Source organism: Lycium ferocissimum, chromosome 3, assembly GCF_029784015.1.
Source record: "Lycium ferocissimum isolate CSIRO_LF1 chromosome 3, AGI_CSIRO_Lferr_CH_V1, whole genome shotgun sequence".
Classification (NCBI taxonomy): Eukaryota; Viridiplantae; Streptophyta; class Magnoliopsida; order Solanales; family Solanaceae; genus Lycium; species Lycium ferocissimum.
In genome coordinates, this window is record NC_081344.1 from 61,319,012 (window position 1) to 61,339,008 (window position 19,997).

General features: G+C 37.6%; 1 protein-coding gene across 3 annotated transcripts; it reads right to left on the minus strand.

Annotated features, from left to right (window-relative positions):
• Nucleotides 1-2,076: 2,076 nt before the first annotated feature.
• Nucleotides 2,077-18,118, minus strand: LOC132050338 (uncharacterized). Of its 3 annotated transcripts, none has more exons than XM_059441558.1 (19): nucleotides 17,826-18,118; nucleotides 15,076-15,179; nucleotides 14,770-14,856; nucleotides 14,563-14,638; nucleotides 14,351-14,425; nucleotides 14,183-14,236; nucleotides 11,745-11,804; nucleotides 11,510-11,626; nucleotides 8,039-8,133; nucleotides 7,719-7,924; nucleotides 7,378-7,475; nucleotides 6,880-6,983; nucleotides 6,582-6,747; nucleotides 6,268-6,390; nucleotides 5,390-5,472; nucleotides 4,037-4,178; nucleotides 3,765-3,794; nucleotides 3,570-3,640; nucleotides 2,077-3,190 (listed from the first exon to the last, which is right to left on the minus strand). In XM_059441558.1, the coding sequence occupies exons 1-19, from the start codon at nucleotides 17,862-17,864 to the stop codon at nucleotides 2,353-2,355; spliced, it is 2,568 nt and encodes an 855-aa protein (XP_059297541.1). In that variant the 5' UTR covers nucleotides 17,865-18,118; the 3' UTR covers nucleotides 2,077-2,352. The 3 variants fall into 3 exon arrangements, with proteins under 3 accessions (XP_059297541.1, XP_059297540.1, XP_059297542.1); XM_059441557.1 differs by having other exon boundaries at nucleotides 2,077-3,193; XM_059441559.1 differs by lacking the exons at nucleotides 14,770-14,856; nucleotides 15,076-15,179; nucleotides 17,826-18,118 and having other exon boundaries at nucleotides 2,077-3,193; nucleotides 14,351-14,483; nucleotides 14,563-14,619.
• Nucleotides 18,119-19,997: the final 1,879 nt, after the last annotated feature.

Sequence of the window (19,997 nt, forward strand, 5' to 3'; positions counted from 1 at the left end):
TTTACTAATGGCGGCACCACCGCCACTGGAATTTAATTTTCCTTCTCTTCTTCTTCTCCACACACACACACACACTTTCTCTTTCTCTTTAAATGATCAGATCTAAATCGGTGGAAGTTCACATTCAAATCCCATATCTATAAATTACTTCTTGAAAAAAACATTTGTGTGCTACTGTGATATCATCTATATACCTCCACTATATCTGGTTAATTTATTAACACCTATATTTTTCATCTGAAAATGGAGGTGTTGGGTATTTCTGAATGCCCCAGTGATTGTAACAAGGAGAATATCTCACCTATAGCTATTCAGAAAAATTGGCCAACTCGGGTAAACTATTAAAAATGGGCTAAAACGGGTAATTATTTTACCTTGATTGTTATAGAGTGTAAAAATCCCTATTTTTTTTTCAAAATATCAACGTATGGGTCAAATTTTACATTTACATTTTTTGAAATCATGATTTCAAATCCCAAATCATGCCTTTTTGGATGATTTGGGATTTCATTTCATGAGATGAAATCGAGAATGATGCCTTTTCCAAACGCTTATTTCATCTCATGAGATGAAATCGCACGTCCAAACGCCTACTTGGAGTTAGAAGTTTAAATGGTCACTCAACTTTGGGTAATTTGACACCATAGTCACTCAACTTTGTTGTCTTTTAAAAGTCACTCAACTTTGAGTTAGAAGCTTGAATGGTCACACAACTTTGAATAATTGACCATCATAGTCACTCAACTTTGATTTGTCTTCTAAAAGTCACTCAACTTTGACTAGTTAGCTTTAATGGTCATTTTAGTCCGAATATAATTTCCGGTACCTATTTAAAGATGTGTGGCTATAAATTTTTAGGATTCAACTCATCATAATTAGTGCATATAATACTAAGTTTGAGAATATTATTCACACTAAACATAAAAATAATGAACTTATAAATATCTATAAAAAGTTAGATTTAAAAAGCAACTTAGGTTGGAACAAATCCTTCTGTTCAATAAAAGAGATGATAGGATACAAGTTCCGTTACTGGATCCGTTTGTGAAATTACGCATATTTCTATTAAATTCCTCCCTTGCCATGTAGTACAACAAGTGAACAACGACGTACCTAGTGAAATCTCACAATGTGGGGTCTGGAGAGGGTAAAGCGTACGCAGACCTTACCCCTACAATGTAGGGACGCTGTTTCCGAAAGACCCTCGACTCAAGAGAAAGCATGGCAAAACAAATCAGATAAGGACAAGCAATTCAAAGCAGTATGAAAATGAAATAGTGCAAGATCAAAGACCATGAAGCAACGAAGCTCCGCCTTGTAATATCATCGCGCAAAGTTCAGCCACCCAAAATATAACTGACATTACATCCATAAGTTGCTTCGCATCACTGCTGAACCATTTGCACCACACTATGAGACCGTCTAGAAGAACAAGTTAAGCACTCGCCATACCTCATCGAGAACAAGTAGTCAAATACTCCATTTCCACATGGAACCAAAAGCTCAGAAATGAATTTAGAGAACAAATAAGACTAACACTACAGTATCTCATCAAATAGTTCAATGACCTGTGCTGAAAACCACATCAATAAGATCACGGGCCAATCCAAGACACTTGATATACCCTCTTCGTTTGGCATCATCAAGGTGTCCTGTATCAACCATTAGCCAAAGGAGACTTTCGTGCAGTTAAGAAGGTGCTTCAATCACTGGCTTTGTCATTTGCAACATCCCGAAGGACTAATACAACAAAACTGCAAACACAACCTCAAGAAACACACAATAGTTACGCATTCTCAATATCTGACCACAACTGGACCACAGCCAATCGAATAACAAGCAGGCGATGTAGCATCTGCAAATAGAATAGGCACTCTGGATGCAAATTCTGTAAAAATGAAACAAGCAACCTCTCAATCTTCAGTGCGGACCTAGCAACCATTAGCTTTTCTTGGAGAACACACTTAAAAAAGCCAACTGTATCACATAATTTAACGAAGCGAAGAAATTGAAGTCAAATTATTCCAACACGGCGGCCCTTAGGCCTGCCTTAACTGGATCTACTTTATCCAGAATTTTGATTACACCAGATACAAGATTCCAAATGCATTCAATAAAGAGAGACACGATCAAAATTTGACGATTGAAAAAATAGAAGAGGCTGAACAATAAACATCAAGAAGTGTAACAGCAAATAATCAGTTACAACCATTATATTAGCCTATTGTTTGATTCGGAAAAGAAGTCTACTGTACACAACCGCTGCATAATCTCACCAACTGAAAATGGGGATCCAGGCAATCAGCGCTGAATTCCAGGTTCAAATGAAGACCAACAAATTTTTACATGCAGTTACTCTGATACTGAAACTTCTTGGTCTACTCTCCAATAGTTTGCATCATTGTACTCTTTTATTCCTTCCCCACCATCATCTGTACTCTCCTTTTCAGGACTCTTGGTAACAATGCTCCTTTTCAATGGAGCAGCCTCCCCAACTATCCCCTCTTTTAGAGCATGTTCCATTGCCTTTTCAGTACCCTCTAATTCTACACCGACAAATTCAACATCCTCTTCAAACAAAGAAGAAGGAACGGTAGCTGCTTTCTGACAAGACTCAGATCTATATGAACTTTTGCTAGAATCTGGAGATGTTGAGACACCATTTGGAATAGATTCTTCACTACCACTAGAAGTGGAGCTTACCACAGGAGTCGCTGCCTCCACTGAATCGGCCAGAGGGCCACTAGAGTTACTAGAATCTTCAAATGGGTTCACACTGGATCTACCAACTTGAAAATCTGATGCATTCCCCCATGCTGCCCATTCAGGCATAGGCCTGTGTCCAAAGGGGTCATCATTGTCTGTCGTCTCAAAGCGGAAGAAACCCATGTCATCTGACTGACCTGCTTTCTCATTTTGTTGATTGAAGTTACCGCCATTAACAGAATTCGATCCACCAAATCCACTAAAGGCATTTGAACTAGAAGTAGGTGTTCCATCTGTAGAATTTTTGCTCTCAGCCAAGTCATCCTCCTCTCCAACTACCACCTCGTCATCACTATTGCTATTCCCACCATTTGATGTTCCATTAAGGTTGATCTCTTCCATTGCCTCTGTAGGTGAGGTGTTCATAGGTGCATCACCAAGTCTATCATCTTGAAAAGCAAACCAGTTTGAGTTTGTGAACAAACTGCTGCAGAGAGTGGGAAAAAATGTAAACCGAACTGTCACACGCAAGCGGTACTAAGTCTATATAGAAAGAAAACAGATGCTATAACCTTGCCTGCATACTAAGTTACCATTTTTTAACACTCTCAAAGGAACCAAGGGAACACAAGGGCATGCATTTCCTATTTGGGGGTTGTGTGTGTGTTGGGGTGGGGGGGTCTCGCTTTTTCTTTCTCCTTATCCTCGCTCATTTTCCTTTTTTCTTGCATTTAAAATATAAGGGTGTTTGTTTGGAGAGACAATTTATTTTCAATTGCCTACACCCAATTATAGTGCAGAAAACACGTGCTGTAATGACTCCTGCACAGTTATCCTTCAAAACTACAGAACTGTGAACTCACCTCCCCTGCTCATCTCCCAATCGAAGGGATGATATCACAACTTCAGCAGACTCATCATCAAAGTAAACATCCTACATGGCATGACCATAAAACTGTGAGAACACTAGAGGCTTATGATAACATCAAGAAAAAAATTGACAGACCTTTAAAAACATTCAAAAGGAAGTAATGTCAATCACGGAATAAAAGCATTACCTCATCATCTCGTTCAAGAGCTGCATGACCCTGTAAACAAGTAACGAAGACCATGAATGAATTGCAAATGTGTAACCATGACTCAACTGCACCCCACAGTTACATGCACAGGTCCCCGAGTTGTATTTCTCTTCTCTTCTCTTCTCTTCTGCTTACAGAACAACACCCTCTCTCAACCAACCCCAACCCCACCCCTCTAACCTTCTTTTACAAAAAAAGGAAAAGAATAGCTGAGAAATTAACACTGATTTAAATGCATTAGGTAAACTTACCTCTTCAGCATCATTGTTGTCATATATGGTGTATCTGAATGCTTGGCTAAGATTATTGGCTAAAGCTGCTACATCATAATCTCTGTCATGAACATCTTCCTCATCACTGTCTCTCATCCGATCTTGCATTGCAGTTGGTCGGCTGCTCATAATTAGTAAACTCATCATGACCATATTCCAGTAGTTGATACAGGAATCAATAAGGGCAGTAGAGAGGAAGGGGCAGCAGGGAAGTAATCTGGAACATTTTCAGTTCTTTTGCCAACCAAAAGAACTCAAAATAACCACCTCTCATTCTCCACTTCTTCGAAAATCTCTGACAACTATGTTTATACTACTCAGATGAGCTCTCCTTGACTATCTGATTAAATGATTTTATTAGAAGCTTTCTTTGGTTGAGAAAGGTAACATGTGATTCTTTTTTTGATAACCGTGGTGTCCAAGCTAGCTTGCGCGCACCTCAATTAGTTCCACGAGATACCTGCCACCTCCCACCAGCAACAGGTATCAAGTAACTCTGTCCACCAAGGCTAGAACAGATGAGAAAATTCACCTAGTGTTTTGACTCTGCTGGGATTTGAACCTGAGACCTCATTGACCACTAGGCCATATCCATGGGTGCAGGTAACATGTGATTTTTACTAGAAGCTTTTCGTCTAATTAATGAGGACACCTCTTGTCACTACTAGATCACAATAACGGACATGACTGTGGTCTCCAAAAGCGCATTGTTACAACTAGTTCTTTGTTTTCCCACCCACCACTTATTTTTCCTACCCTATTCTTGACCTATTCCTCTATATGCTAGAAAGCCCATACATGAAAGCAGTAGGTCCAATGGACAGAAAACGGTGCTCACAAGGACAACAATACTATGTGACTGAAGAGTACTAATCTGTGTTAATACTTCTCTCTGCTTACCGCTACAATCTTTTGATAACTCTGTTTACTTTTCCATTTTATCATTCCACCAGGTTAGGGCAGACTTGACATGCATGCAAATGACATGGTTCAACTAGGATAGCTTTATTAAAGAATCCTAACACTATGAAATGGTATAGCTGATGTAGTTGTTCCACTAACATTAGGTTAGAACTTGCATGTCCATATAGGATAAGCATGAAATTTAAAGAACCACTTAAAAATCGAGAAATCTTAATTTTCTGTAACAGACGAATTATTAAGAAGTGGCATGACATGGACCTAATAGAGCAGAATGGACAAAGGGAATTCATATAGCCGACCCTAATTAATTTGGGATCAGGACATATTTGATTGATAGACTAACATTACAGATGATATAATATTGGTGATCAGTTACAACTTACACAATTAAAAAGAAGCAAAACTTACCCACAAGCCCATCGGTAGACATTTTCGATTGTATTACGCTCCTGTAAGACGGTAGTTTGCCAATCACTCCATTCCATATTTTTCTGGTGTAAAGAATACAGACTAGCATGTGAGATGCAATTGCACAAAATCCGATGCCATTAATAGCTATTATACAGAATGCCATGAGGCAGAACCTTTCAGCAACTTCTGCTACGCGATCAATATGATGAGCCAAAACAATAACAAAGGATCTAATGAGATACTCCACAATCATAAGAGCGATATTTCTTAACAAAGTGATTTCACATTGTGAAAAGTAATGTGGCACTTAAACATCAATTAAACAGTTTTTTACTACCCCACACAGTAAAATCAGTGCCAGTGCACTCTTCCCAACAACTAAAGCAAGCTAAGATCAATTTCATATCAAAGACAACCTTTTCGAAGCATGGGTGGGTAGGTAATTGTATGTTGAAATTGTTTGCCAGCGTCCATCCTAAATTCTTTTTTAGTTGAGGGGAAGAGCATTGCTTAGAGACACGAACATATAAAGTATTTAACCCTTTTTTATGATGGTAGTGTTCGGGCCAACTTCGCGCACCTCGACTTCTTCCCGTGTATCTGTTACCTCCTATCGCACAGCTACGGGTAACTTTGTATTTACCCTCTGCTGGAATTTGAAGCTGAGACCTCATGGTCCTTCTATCACTTCTCTGACCACTAGGCCACCCAAGGATGCTCATATGAAATTCTAACAATTAAACTTTCAACACCATTGAACAATTGTTCAGAGAAATGTTTCAAAATCTGATTGAACAATTTTGGTTGATGTGCTCATTTGCAGTTCATTTTCGTTTAAAGCATATCAAGCAACTAAGTACAAAACTATCACACACCTCAAGATGTGCTTGAATGTAGATGTCATTCTTTCCCAGCTGAACAAGTTTGTTAGAAATCCGTGTTATATGTCCTATGTTACCCACTCGGGGTGCTCGTTGCCCAGTGGCAGGTAAAGTTGGCTGCATCAATCAAGAAATACCATTAGAACATTTCAAGATGTTAAATGCAGTGAGGTTGCAAGGTTCTCATTTAACATATTTCTTATCTAGGAGAGAATGAGGTAGAATAATTAGAAAAAAACCAGAAGGCACCACAATTTTCAAAACCTAAAACTTGATAGAAAGAAAATCAGTTATTCACAAATATCAACCTGTTTTTCATCACTAGAGACTGTAGACTGTTTATCCGTTTGAAGTATCTTCCCAATCAAATCGCACTCTTCAAAAAGATGGTCAACAATGATATTGCTTTTGCTTTCCACGCAGGAGTATATTATACTCTCCACGTGATGATGTAATGCATTATTGTAAGGGTACCTATACAACAATTAAGTAATTTATTAGAACGCCAAAGAAGTAAAAAGAAAGTCACCAACGCAATATCAATGGCTTTTGGTGCCTAACCAGCCAGTGAGTTCTAGAATCCATGAGCATAGACAAAAATCTTACTCAAAAAAGAGATCCAGGACTCTTTCAATTGTCCCAGAGCTGATCAACTCTTTCTCTGCAGCTTCATTGCCAGCTTTCAGTAGCACGGAAATGAATTCCACAATCTACAATAAAGAAGCAAACCACAAAGATATAAAGATCAAGAGACCCAGTGAGATAGTCAACTCGACTATTTAGCAGCCAAAATGAAAGTACACATGAATGTTGAACATAGTTTCATATTAACACTCTTTCTAAGCTTCTATTCCACTGACTAAATGCTGATAAATATTTTTCAACCAATCCACTAAATATAACAAGACGGGCTATCAGGCTATTTACAATTCATTCACAATACGAACAAGAAACGACTTCATCTCTACAGATAAGAGAAGTCCATTCTATTGGAAATTCTAGCTTTGAAAATCCTTCTGAATAACACCAATCAGCCTAAAATAACCAAAACTTGAAATAAAAGAAGATCGGCTCACACATTGCAAGAACGTAGACAATACAAACCTTTAAGCGATGCTTCCCTAAAGGTGGTCTGAGTTCACCATATGTTGTAGGCAGAATCTTCTCATCAGAGGTCACGTTCAACAGCTTGACCAAGTCACCTGTGCCAGAATGAGCCACAATTATGAAACATCTTTAAGATGAGCTTCAAGGGGCAGCAAACACATCAGTTGTATCATGAAGCAAAAAAAATCTTTTTCTTTCTTATGATGGCTTTGCATTTTCATGCTTTACTACCGCCCACTCTCTAAGAAAACTGTGACTTGATCTCTAAGGGTAGAAACATATTTAAACAAGTATTTAACAATTCAAAATCATATCAACTTTTGCAAAACGAAACTTACCAAGTTTAGGCAGCATTGCACCAATAGTGTCAGGACTGACATGCATGGGTGACTCGTAAACATGCTGGCTCCGGAAGGAATACATCATAAATGATGGGATTGATCTTTTTGAATCCAACAGAGATATGCAGACAGTCAAAGAATGGACAAGGGCAGACTTTGAGTGTGAATCTTCAAGGGCATGACCAAATATCCTTGCTACAAAGCTACATGTAAAGAAAATAGATAAACTAAATCAGTCAAAAGTTTACCATCACTAGAAAAGAATGCCAGGGAAAAAAACAGCTTTCCAGAAAAGTATCAATTGGAACCCCACATACCTTGGGCTAGATAGTTTAGTAGCCAGAGGCGATGGTGTGCTTCTAGTTATTGCACATAGCGTCTCTGCTGCATTAGCATGTACTTCAGGAGGACTCTGGACAATAAAACACAGGACAACAGAAATGATAAATCAGCTCCTTTAAAGGGGTAGCTAATTCTAGCTAGGCCTTTTAAAAACAGAAAAACATCAACGCTTGTTGGGTAATTGGAATACTACTTTGGGCATCTCCCTTCACCCCTGCCCCCGCCCAACGAAAGAGGACCATAAAATTTAAAAAAATAAAGAAGCTACATCTACGCGTGGAAATAAAAAAGACAGGGAAATAAATGAGACATTGCTATATCAGACCATCTAACAGTGATAATGACGGCTGAAATGATCCGTTGCCCCTAAAACTCTATCTTGATAATTTACCAAGCTGATTGGTAAACAGCCATTGTGAAGCCATCAGTTCCTGCTGTCTTTTTTAACCAAGAAAGTGACAAAAATGCCATTGTCAAATGCACCGTTCCTGATGGTTGCCAGGATCTCAGCCTACTCAAAAGGCTCTTCAAGTTCATTGCTTCCAACTTCTGTGATGGCTGGTAAATCCTCAAAGTGGATTGTAGGTCTACATGCTCATTTCCATGTAAAGCTTCTGATAAATGTCCAAAAATTTCATCCTTTATTTGATTCTTGTCTTCAACAATTCATTATCGATCTAAAGCTTATCAGTATTGTTATATCTTCTATGAGAGAGTGTCATTTTCTGAAAGTATTTGGTATTCTTGTCTCCCTCTTTGAGCCAGAGACATCTAGACTTCTGTCTCCAAAAAATCTCTTCTGATTTTCCCCGTTGTAGTACTTCAAGCTTCAGACCCATAGACTTTGTATTTTCAGAATTTACATGGTCATAAAGCTCTGATTTCTGCATTTTGTTCGATCAGCATTAACTCCCCCAAGGCTCTACTTCTGTGTCTCAATTTTCCCATAGAACCTCCTTGTTCCATGTTGTAATATCCTCCTTAAGGCATTTCAATGTTTGCATCAGAATAAAGCCAGGAGTGTCATTTATTGAATAACTTTGCCAACTCTCTTTTATCTTGTCTAGAAACCCTTCAATTTGAAGCCACATATTCTCAAACTTGAAGTATGATGTATTAGCTACCCTTTCTCCATTTCCAAGTTGTACTGGCTTGTGATCTGAGAATACTCTGTGGAAACAGATTGTTTAAATGTCTTAGAACAGTAATTCCACTCTGTAGGTGATAAAGAATTTTTCTATTCTTGAAGATTGGACGGCTTGTTCACCACTGGACTGAGATAGAACACCCCTGAAGTAGTAGTAGATCAATAAGTCCCAAGTCTTAAATGATGTCTGAAAATCCCCTCATTGCTCTTGATACGTGGATACACTTTAACCTCACTTTCAAATCTGCAAACGTTGAAATAACCAGCAATAATCCATTGCTCAAACTAAAACCACCTAACCATAGCCAATTCATGCCATAGCTCCTCTCATTTTAGATTTGATTGTAGCCTCTATACCCCTGTGAAACACCATCTGATGTTCTCATGTAGACTACTTTCACGTAGGCATGATAAAGAATAGGAACCCTGCTGTATCCATGAACATCTCCACTCTCTTTTGTCCCAAATGATTATTGTTCTACCCCTTGTGCCACTCGATTTCCATTCTGCCCGATCAAATCACGTGTTTCCGCAACTTTGTCAAACCAGCATTGGTAACCATTCCTCAATTTCCATTTACTCGAGACATACTATATCAGTTCTCCATGTCTGAATTAAAAATTTCAAAGTTCCCCTTTTTAGCACTTTCATTTACAACCCACCCACCCACCCCCCACCCGGCAAGAAGCCAGCTGGATTTTTAAACTTCATTCGGGAAAACCTTAGTGATGTCTGCCCTTATCCATTTGTCCCCCCTCATAATTGACCAAACACTTCAAATTCTTACTTTCTTTCTCCATTTTTAACTTTCCAGATGAACTTGATGTTTCTCTGTTGAGTTGAAATTGCCGCTTCTGCTCCATATGTAAGACCATATCCAGGAGCTCCTATTCAGATCCATTGACGTTGATTACAAAGGCCTTGCATCCCTTCCCCAAGGCCATCTTGATTTATTTGTTATGTCTCAATGACGGCCAGTGTCTGAATGATCTGGGAAGAGCCTTCCACTTGTCATGGTAAAGCTAGACAAGCAAAGTGAGATGGAGAAGAGAAATTAGTGCCGGAACTCACAATTGACCTCTCTGAAGTCTGCATTAGCTTCCTGATCAGAGAGAATTTTTGCCGATGGTTCTCTCATCATTGGCATCAGAGGGGATGTAAGAAGAGAGAGCCGAGCTGGTGATCAGTTGTGGATTATCTGAAGAGAATGGGGTCTAGATTTTGATCTTAAAATCTTTAAAATAGTTAGTTCTTGGGTCAGATAGTAACCCCTTAAATCACCAATACTTGGCCACTTTAACCTCTTTTTTTTTTGAAAAACTTTTGAATTGGGCTCTTATAATAAATATTATCCAACCTTTGGCCCAATTCATTACCAGTCGACCAATTGCATTTTTAATTGGACACCATTGCATTTTGAATTGCATTGCCTGCAAGTTGATGCTACTGGATTTTGTAACTTCAAGATAAAAGGAGGCGACCCCTTCATCTTTGCCGGCTTCCCTACCAATTCGTTTCCTCCTCACACGAATATCCGACCAGACCGAAATTTCAAATCTCCAACCTCTCTCATCTAGGTGAATATTCACTGGCAACTCTCTGTTGAATTTCTTTATGTAAATCCTGACCCCGACTAACTGGGACTTGTTCCTTCTATCCTCTTTGACTCCACATAATTCCCCGATGGTGTTAAAGGTGTTTAACGACCAGGCATGTGCTGCGATACCAAAAACTTTGATCCAGCGATGTTCCTCAATTTTTGCCGCAAATTCTGAACCTACAACCGGAGACCACCATCGGGGTCAATCATCTCCCCTTCCAAAACCAGGGCTTGCATGTACTCGAACAGCCACCAACCTCTATGGAAGCTTAAATAGGAATTAGTCATGATTCATAGGTGAAACCTGTAGAGCAACATATATTTTCCATCTATCAAGGAGCCATTTTGAATCTTCTCTGAATTGGGATATGAACAATATTTGTACCAATCCTGTGGAGATGATATCTTTCTATACCATCTTTGACTCAGAAGTCAGAACAAGCTTATTTTTGTAGATATGTTCTACGCTTGTCAAAGCAGTAGTGCAAAATCATCCATCGTTATCCTTATTGCAAGATGAATATGGCACCTCGACAACTTGTAAACGTCAACCAGAACATATATATATATATATATATATATATATATATATAACATAATATATATATATATATATATATATATATATATATATATATATCCAAGGAATACTAATGAAAGTAGCAGATAAGCAGGTTACAGCAAGTCTTTGCAACTTACAGAAGGGCTCAATTTATCCACGATCATTTCTAAAAGATTGCTGTCAGCTAACCATTGCATCACATCTGTCGTGTTAGGGTAGATTTGATCATCGGCACCTACAAGTCGCACCAAAACCTATAAAGAAACAGCTCATCAGAGGAATGTCTTCACCAGATCAATTCTCAAAGTTAACTATATTCACAATCATACACAAAGGTTGCGGTAGATGAAAATGCAGAACTGAAATACTAACCTCCATTATGGATGTTATACCAATCAAATCCACCATCTGGCGGAAAACATCATGGTGCGCCTGTAAGAAAATCAAAATGATTTGGAATATAAACAATTCTTTTGGAAGGGAGGAGAGGGAAGATGAAAAAGGAAAAAACATGTGCACATTGTTAAGGAGGTCTATTAAGCATTAAATCAATATCATCTCTAAGTTTTCCATGTGGAGGAGTTAGATATGGTCTCCTTTGTATTAACGCACTCCATGCAATAAGATGCCCAGAGAAACCTTTCTTCCAAGAAGTGGTTCCATTCAATTATTTAATAGACAACTTGAGCAAGTTCTGGGCTCTTAACCCTCCTTGCTGACCACCCACCACATCTAAATAGATAGGCAAAAGTAAAGTTAAATGACATCTGGATTCTGCTTGTCCAACAGACTAAATATAACTCAAGAAATCATTATGCAGTTTACTAAACCCATAACTATGTTTTCCTTATCAACACTTGTTATTGGGACAAGTTAACTATAGTTACTACTCCCTCCGTCCCAATTTATGTGGCACCATTTGACTAGGCACGGAGTTTAAGAAAGAAAGGAAGACTTTTAAAATTTGTGGTCCAAAACAAGTCTTACATATTTGTGTGGGTCATGAGATACAGGGACTTTTATTGAGACAGGTCAGCATAAAAGACGCAAGAAACATGAGAGGAGGTGATGAAGAGAAAAAAGAGCCAACTCAAATTTGCAAAGAGAAATGACCCTACTCACTATCCTTCCCCCAAAAGAAGGGGAACCCGGCCTTGAGAGGACTCAAACTACAACCAATACCACGGGGAGGAAAGATAGGAACAATTGGTAGTCTCAAGAAGGAAACTAAGGCTATTGCACAGTGCAATTGGGTGGTTCTCCTGGGCGAGTTTTTTGTGTTGGGGCGTAAGCCCAGAAAACTTTTTCAAATTCAAACGGAATTTGTTAAATAAGTCCTAAATATAATGCCCAATTTCTCAAAAATCAACTGTAATTACTCAAATGTTTTAAAAAGGAACTGAACAATTAAATATAAAAGTCAAGACCTTTTTTTATTGCAAGAGGCCCTAATATATGTTTTTCCCAACTCTTTTATCTTTTCTTCTACTATCTCAAAAAAAGTAACGGACAGTCACTTGTGCTTGTAAGTAGCATATAATAAATTGTTTTGATTAATTTTTTGTGGGGATGGAGCACATCTATATTTATTTTTCACTTATTTATAGTTTTCTTCAAAATTTTATGCAATTTTACCTATTTAAAATATTTTATTGTGATTGTATATTTTATGAAATACTGAAAATTAAATACCCATGGGGCTTACGCCTCGCCTTACGCCCCCGCCTTTTAAAACACTAATTTAAGGTAATGGCAAAACAGAGGGTTTATCTCTAGAGGTGCGGACGAGAAATAGAGGCAGCACAAAGAGGAAAAGGACTAACACATAATAATGAAATTAACAAGCTTAGAGGGCACATCAAGAAGATGACTTTACATTGCCTAAATAAAAACCTGCTGCCTAATCTCATATCAAAAGATAATATGACATTAGAAAAGAATAATGCTAAAGAACATCAAGTAAGCATCTCTAAGAACGAATTAAAATGGCACAACCACAATAAATATACATAAATTGTTTTTTGATAAATAAATATGTATACACGTTTATAAAGATTAAAATAGCTACCAAATGAAAAATTGCATTGGAATGCAAGAGCAAATATGTAACAAACGAAAATGTGTGGCCTTCTAAGGTTGAACTGATTTTAGAGAGAGAAACTATAAAGATTCAATTTCTGTTTCTTACAGAAGGGGAACTTGTGTTTCTTGCAACTTCTGGACACTCTAGAAAATGGACAAAAAAAAAATTATATCTAATCTACCAGCGTCAATGAAATGCATTTTTATTTCTTTCAAACATAAATTTATGATTTGTTGGACGTAAATTGAAAAACGGATGAAGAATGACCATAAAGGCCACACACTAGATAAGCAATTTATAATAGCATGGTGTAAATAGTAGATTATATTTAGTTAGGTGGAGAATAGATATTTTCTAGTTAGCCTCCATTGTTAACCAAAAAATGTTAAGAGTTAGAGAGGTTGTATTTGACCATATGAATTGAGTTATTGATGAATGTAAAACCATAACTCAAGCCAATCTTTGCGGTCTCATTTCAATTGCTGCTTTGTTTTTAAAAAAAAAAAAAAATCTTTAGCACTAACATAATATATCAACATAGCATACTGGACAAAATATATCATCATAGCATACTACAAATTTTTCCAAGTTGTTGATTTCCACTAACAAAATTCTTTTGTTGACAATAAATATCTTGTTCATTCTTTGGGAAATAGAGATTCAAAATCTTAACTATATGAAGCGGCAAATATTAGTAGCCTGCAAGAATAGATCCGTGCTACGCTACCTGAACATAGTTCATGAGGGGAACGGTCTTCCGCAGCATGAGGCATATCACGACCTGTAATGCAGTAGGAGTATATAAATCAACTTGCTAAACCAAATAACATATCAGATTTCAACAAGGGCAAAGGAATCTTGTACACATGAAGCTTGTGGATGAATGATTTAATACCTTACTAAAGTACCCAGCAAGCAATGCACTATGCGGACGACTTGATTCCAAGAAGGAAAAGAGTAAATTCATGAGCTGCGCCAAGATGATAAAAAGGATTGAACTCTCGAGCAAAACAATTTCTTCTCTGAAACTAAAATGTAATAACTTCTTTTTTATTGTTACAATTTTAAAATTATAATGTAACAACTGCATCTAGTGAATTGCCGTACCTCTTCTTCTTCCACTAGAGTCTTAAGGATAACATCAATTTCACAGGTGAATATCTCACTGGCAATAAAAGGAAACCTATGGTGCAAGACATCAATTAGAAACAAGAAATTGGAGTGATACCTAATATCTAAAATTAGGCAAAATATTAGCTTGCAACTACAATTATTCAAATAATTAAAGCTTAGTCATGTCCCATGATAACTTACTTAAATTTCCGCTGGCTATCGGCATCCTCAGAAGGCTCATCAACAATGTAGTGCAGCAACTGCTCAACCTGGGCTCTATCTCTCAAACTGAAATCTCAAAATCATAAAATTGTGTCAATAAACTTTGGGATTTTAAGTGGTATCAACACTGAATAGTGTAATTACTGATTACTAATTCTTTCCCTAGAACTCTATGTCAATTGATGGTTAAATTGAAACAACTAGCAGAAGAATAAGCATGGTAAAAGAAAGGCATTTTTATAAGGTAAAGAGGCATTTATAAATTAAAACTCCAAGAATGTTTACAAATTTATGAGACGGCTGTTCAAAGCTTTGCATTCTTGAATTATCTCTTCTTCATCGAGAAGCTCTTCCAATGTGAAGTTTTCCTTGTCTAATACTGCTTCAACCTGCAAATCCAAGGGAAAAAATGTTTCAAACTCGGGCAATACCGTGAAATTGAGAGGAAGACAAAAGGACAAGGCAAAGGTATCTACTTATTATAACAACACAATGAACAGAAATTATTAGACATCTTTAACTCAAAATAGAGAATAGCCAACTTACTATGAAATTCAAGAAAGATGTTTAAATGCGAGTCAAGCTAGAAAAATTCCATACATTGAAGGACGTCAAGGTATTGGAAAATCACACTATGAATTACGGTAGGGTCCTGGAAGTAGGTGATGACTATGGTTGCAATGAAGAATCAACAATCTGAAAATACTCCACATTAATCCATGAAGAAAAGATTCCGGAACTACTCTATACCCGAACTACTAGGTAACACGACTAAATAAGGAGAGGAGGAGACTAGCTCCCTGCCTCTCGCTCGTAAAAGTACTACAACACACGGCTACCTACTATCCTTCTACCCTAATCCTCGACCTCTAAATCTTCCATCTAGGGTGTAAGCTGAAGCAATGAATACTAATAAGCAGAAAAATAATTAAACAAGCACAAAAAGTAACAGCACAGACACAAAGTAACTTTTTTTTCTTTTTTTTTCCTTTTTTTAAAAAAAAACTAATAACACACTGCTCAGGAAAAATGAATATCTTTTCACAGATTTCTATCTGAAGTCTGGAAATGTGAAATTTTCATGACACGAAGTAAATTGCATTTGACAGCTCAAACACTATATATATATATATAGTGGTGACGAAACGTATAACTTGTACAAATCTTTCCATTTTCCAAGTCGATCCGATCCATTCGTTCGTAGAGCTATTTACTCGATCGCAGACATTTCTGGAACATATATATATATATATACATAAATATAGATAGATAGATAGATAGATAGATAGAATTAGGAAATTGCGTGATCCAATTAGGGCAATTATAGGCAATTAATCGAACAGAGTAAAACTAAATCAAACAGGCCTGAGATACACCAGCAAAGATACAGCACATTTTCCAGCTTTCCAATAGAAAAACATGAAGTCTTAACACATACCAATACAATGCCGCAAACTTAAGTCAGTAATGCAAAAAAGTGAATCCAAACACTCATAAACGCTTCAATCTCCACAAATTACAATTGCTCATTCAATTAGGTCAATTATAGGCAATTAACTGACGAAGTAAAAATTAAATCAAACAGGCCTGAGATATAACAACACATTTTCCAGCTTTCACTGAATTTCCTGCACGCAACAATGAACATAAAACATGAAGTCTAAACACATACTAATAAACGCTTCCAAAATTCAATCTCCACAAATTACACTTGCTCATTCATTCAATTATAGGCAATTAACTGAACAGAGTAAAATTAAATCAAACAGGCGTGAAATATAACAGACGCAATGTAAACGACACATTTTGCAGCTTTCACCGAATTTCCTGGACGCATCACTGAACAGAAAACATGAAGCATTAACACATAATACACTGCCAACGAACTTAAGTAACGCATAATGCAAAAAAAAAAAATTGATCCCAAAACTCAAAATTACTTCGAAATCCAATCTCCACAAATTACACTTGCTCATTCAATTAACAATTACAACCACGAGAGCATTCCACGTGTAGAATTGGATCCAATTAGGGAAACTATGGGCAATTAATTGGACGGAATAAAAATTAAATCAAACAGCCATGAGATATAACAGCACAAACACAAAGTAAATCTTTTTGACAGTGTCTCCTAAACAACACATTTACCAGCTTTCACCCAATTTTAATACACTGTCTTAACACATAATACACTGCCAACAAACTTAAGTCGCACATAACGCGAAAAATGAATCTAAAAACTGAAAAATGCTTCGAACTTCAATGTCCACAAATTACACTTGCTCGTTCAATTAACAAATAAAACCGTGAGAGCATTAGACGTGTTGAATTGGATCCAGCGACCTATAATGATCCAATTAGGGCAATTATAGGCAATTAGTTGACTAAGCAAGAATTAAATCAAACAGGCATTAGATACAACAGCAAAAACACAAAATAAATCTTTTCAACACAGTCTCATAAACAACACATTTCCAGCTTTCACCGAATTTCCTGCACACATCAATGAACGGGTAATTTGCTTATGCTCTATCCGTGTTTCGACCGTCACATGAAGTCCTAATAACACATAAAACACTGCAAACCAACTTGAGTCAAGCATAATGCAAAAAAAAAAAAAAAAAAAAAAAATGAATCCAAAAACTCATAAAATATTTCGAAATTCAATCTCCACAAATTTATACTTGCTCATTCCATTAACAAATACAACAACGAGAGCAACGAAATTAAGTCACGCATACTGTAAAAAATGAATCAAAAATGCTTCGAAGTTCAATCTCCACAAATTATACTTGCTCGTTCAATTAACATATACAACCACGAGAGCAAACGAACTTAAGTCACGCATAATGCAAAAAAAAAAAAAAAAAAATGAATCCAAGAGCTCATAAATACTTAGGGCAGTTATATGCAATTAATTCGACAGAGTCAAAAATGAATACAAAAACTCATAAATGCTCGGAGATTAAATAGAGTTGGTGATTGAATTAAGAAATAGAAGGATAGAGCATTGAAAGTGGATGGAGTGAGGTTACCGGAGAACAACCAGAAAGAGAAGTCAGCTTCCAAAACATATCTTCTAAATTAACAGATCTCTCTAAACCCTAAACCAACTCAAAATCGATATGTCTTCTTTTTGGAGAAAACCCTAACTTTTCAGATCACAAGAAAAAGCCAAAGCCGTAAAGATGGAAAAAAAGAGGAGAGGAGAGAGGGTTTTCTTTAACACAAGGGGTGTAAGTGGAATATTTTCATACTACATCAGGTGTAAGTGATTAATTTTAAAAGCGCAGGGTGTTTAATGTAGTTAACTCAGGTAGTACGAATGTTTCTTGTTGCTGGGGAAATGAGGATGAAATAGTAGGCAAACCGGGAGAGGGGCAAAATTGAGACGAGACAGAGATAAAATCAATTTGTCTCAAATGATTGTTGTGGATTTAGTCAAGGGGTAATCATATTAATTAAGTATATTTATATTGAACACTTGAAGTTGACAAATACATGACTATCAGGGTCTGTTCGCTACGGAGGAAATTGGTTTTCATGGAAATTGTTTCATTGAAAAATGTATTCTTGAAAAATAAGTGAATTTTTTAGAAAATATTTTTTGGAAAATACCCACCAACCCCACTCCACCCCCATTAAGCACCGCCCACCACCACCTACCCCACCCTCACCCAACCACCACTCTTGAACACACTTCATTTTCACCCACTACCACCCACCCCACTCCACCGCTCCATCCTACCACTCACCTCCTCCCAAATTTTCTATTTCATATATTTTATTTCACATTCATAAAATATAGAAAAAAATCCTTACACACCCCCACCCTCATAACCACGCAAATTTTTTATTTTTTAAGTAGAATAAAATGTATGAAGTAGAAAATTCGGGAGGGGGTTATAGGGGTGGGCAGTGTAAAAAACCAACAACAACAACAGAAGACCTAGTTGAATCCCACAGTGTGAGATCTGGGGAGGGTTAAGTGTACGCGGACCTTACCCCTAACTCTGGAAGGTAGGGAGGTGAAGCTTCCGAAAGACCCTCGGCTCGAAAAGAAAGCAAGGAAAAAAAGTCGGATACCGACAAGCAAATCAAAGAATACGAAAATGAGAAATAACAAGATCAAAAAAGTCATGATAAAACGACGCATGGAAAAACAAGACCCGAACACACAAAAGCGAGAATCAAAAAGGCAATAAAAAGTAGAGCAAAACTACGCCTACTAGTGCGACGAGCGAGACTACCTACTAGCCTTCTATCCTAATTTGAGCCCTCCACAACCTCCATCTAAGGTCATGTCCTCGTGTCCCGAAACCGTGTCATGTCCCGCCTAATCACCTCTCCCCAATATTTCTTTGGCTTCCTCTACCTCTCCTAAAACCGTCCATAGCCAATCTTTCTCGGCTCCGCACCGGGCATCTATGTCTCTCCTCTTCACGTGCTCGAAACCATCTCGGTCTCTCGCTTCCCGCATCTTGTCCTCCACCAATGCCACTCCCACCTTGTCTGGATGTCCTCATTCACGATCCTATCTCTCTCTAGTGTGCCCACACATCCATCCGCAAGATTCTCATTTCCGCGACTTTCATCTTCTACACGTGAGAGTTCTTGGTATGCGAACACTCTGCCCCGTACAACAGAGTCGGCCTAACCACCACTTTGTAGAACTTGCCCTTAAGTTTTGGAGAGTGGTGGGTGGGTCAGTGTGGGTTGTGCGGGGCGGGGGGGGGGGTGATGTAGAAAACAGAAAAGAAACCTCTTAGTTTTTTAAAAAGAAATTAATTTTTTTGGAGGGTGATGGGGTAGCAACGGGGGTGTAGAAGACCAAGAAAAAAAAATTAAAAACTTTTTTAAAAAAGAAAACGTTTGGAGGGGGTTGGGTGCGGGGGTGGGGTAGTAGGAGTGATTTGAGTTTGGTGGTATGGGTGGTTGCGAGTTGGGTTGTGGGGTGGTGGGGTGATTGGTGTAATTTCACTTGTGGAACTTGGTTTCCGTACTTTTATGAGGGAAGTCATTTTCCTCAACTTTAAGCAATTGTTTTACTAAAGAAAATATTTTCAAAATTTTTGACCAAACAAACATGAGAAAATTGGAATCCTCCATAAGGGACAAACCCTTAACCTTCACTAGAGTTAGTAAAAAGACATGCAGAGTTAACTCACAATTGACACGAAAAGAGTACGGATAAAATGAAGTGGGAT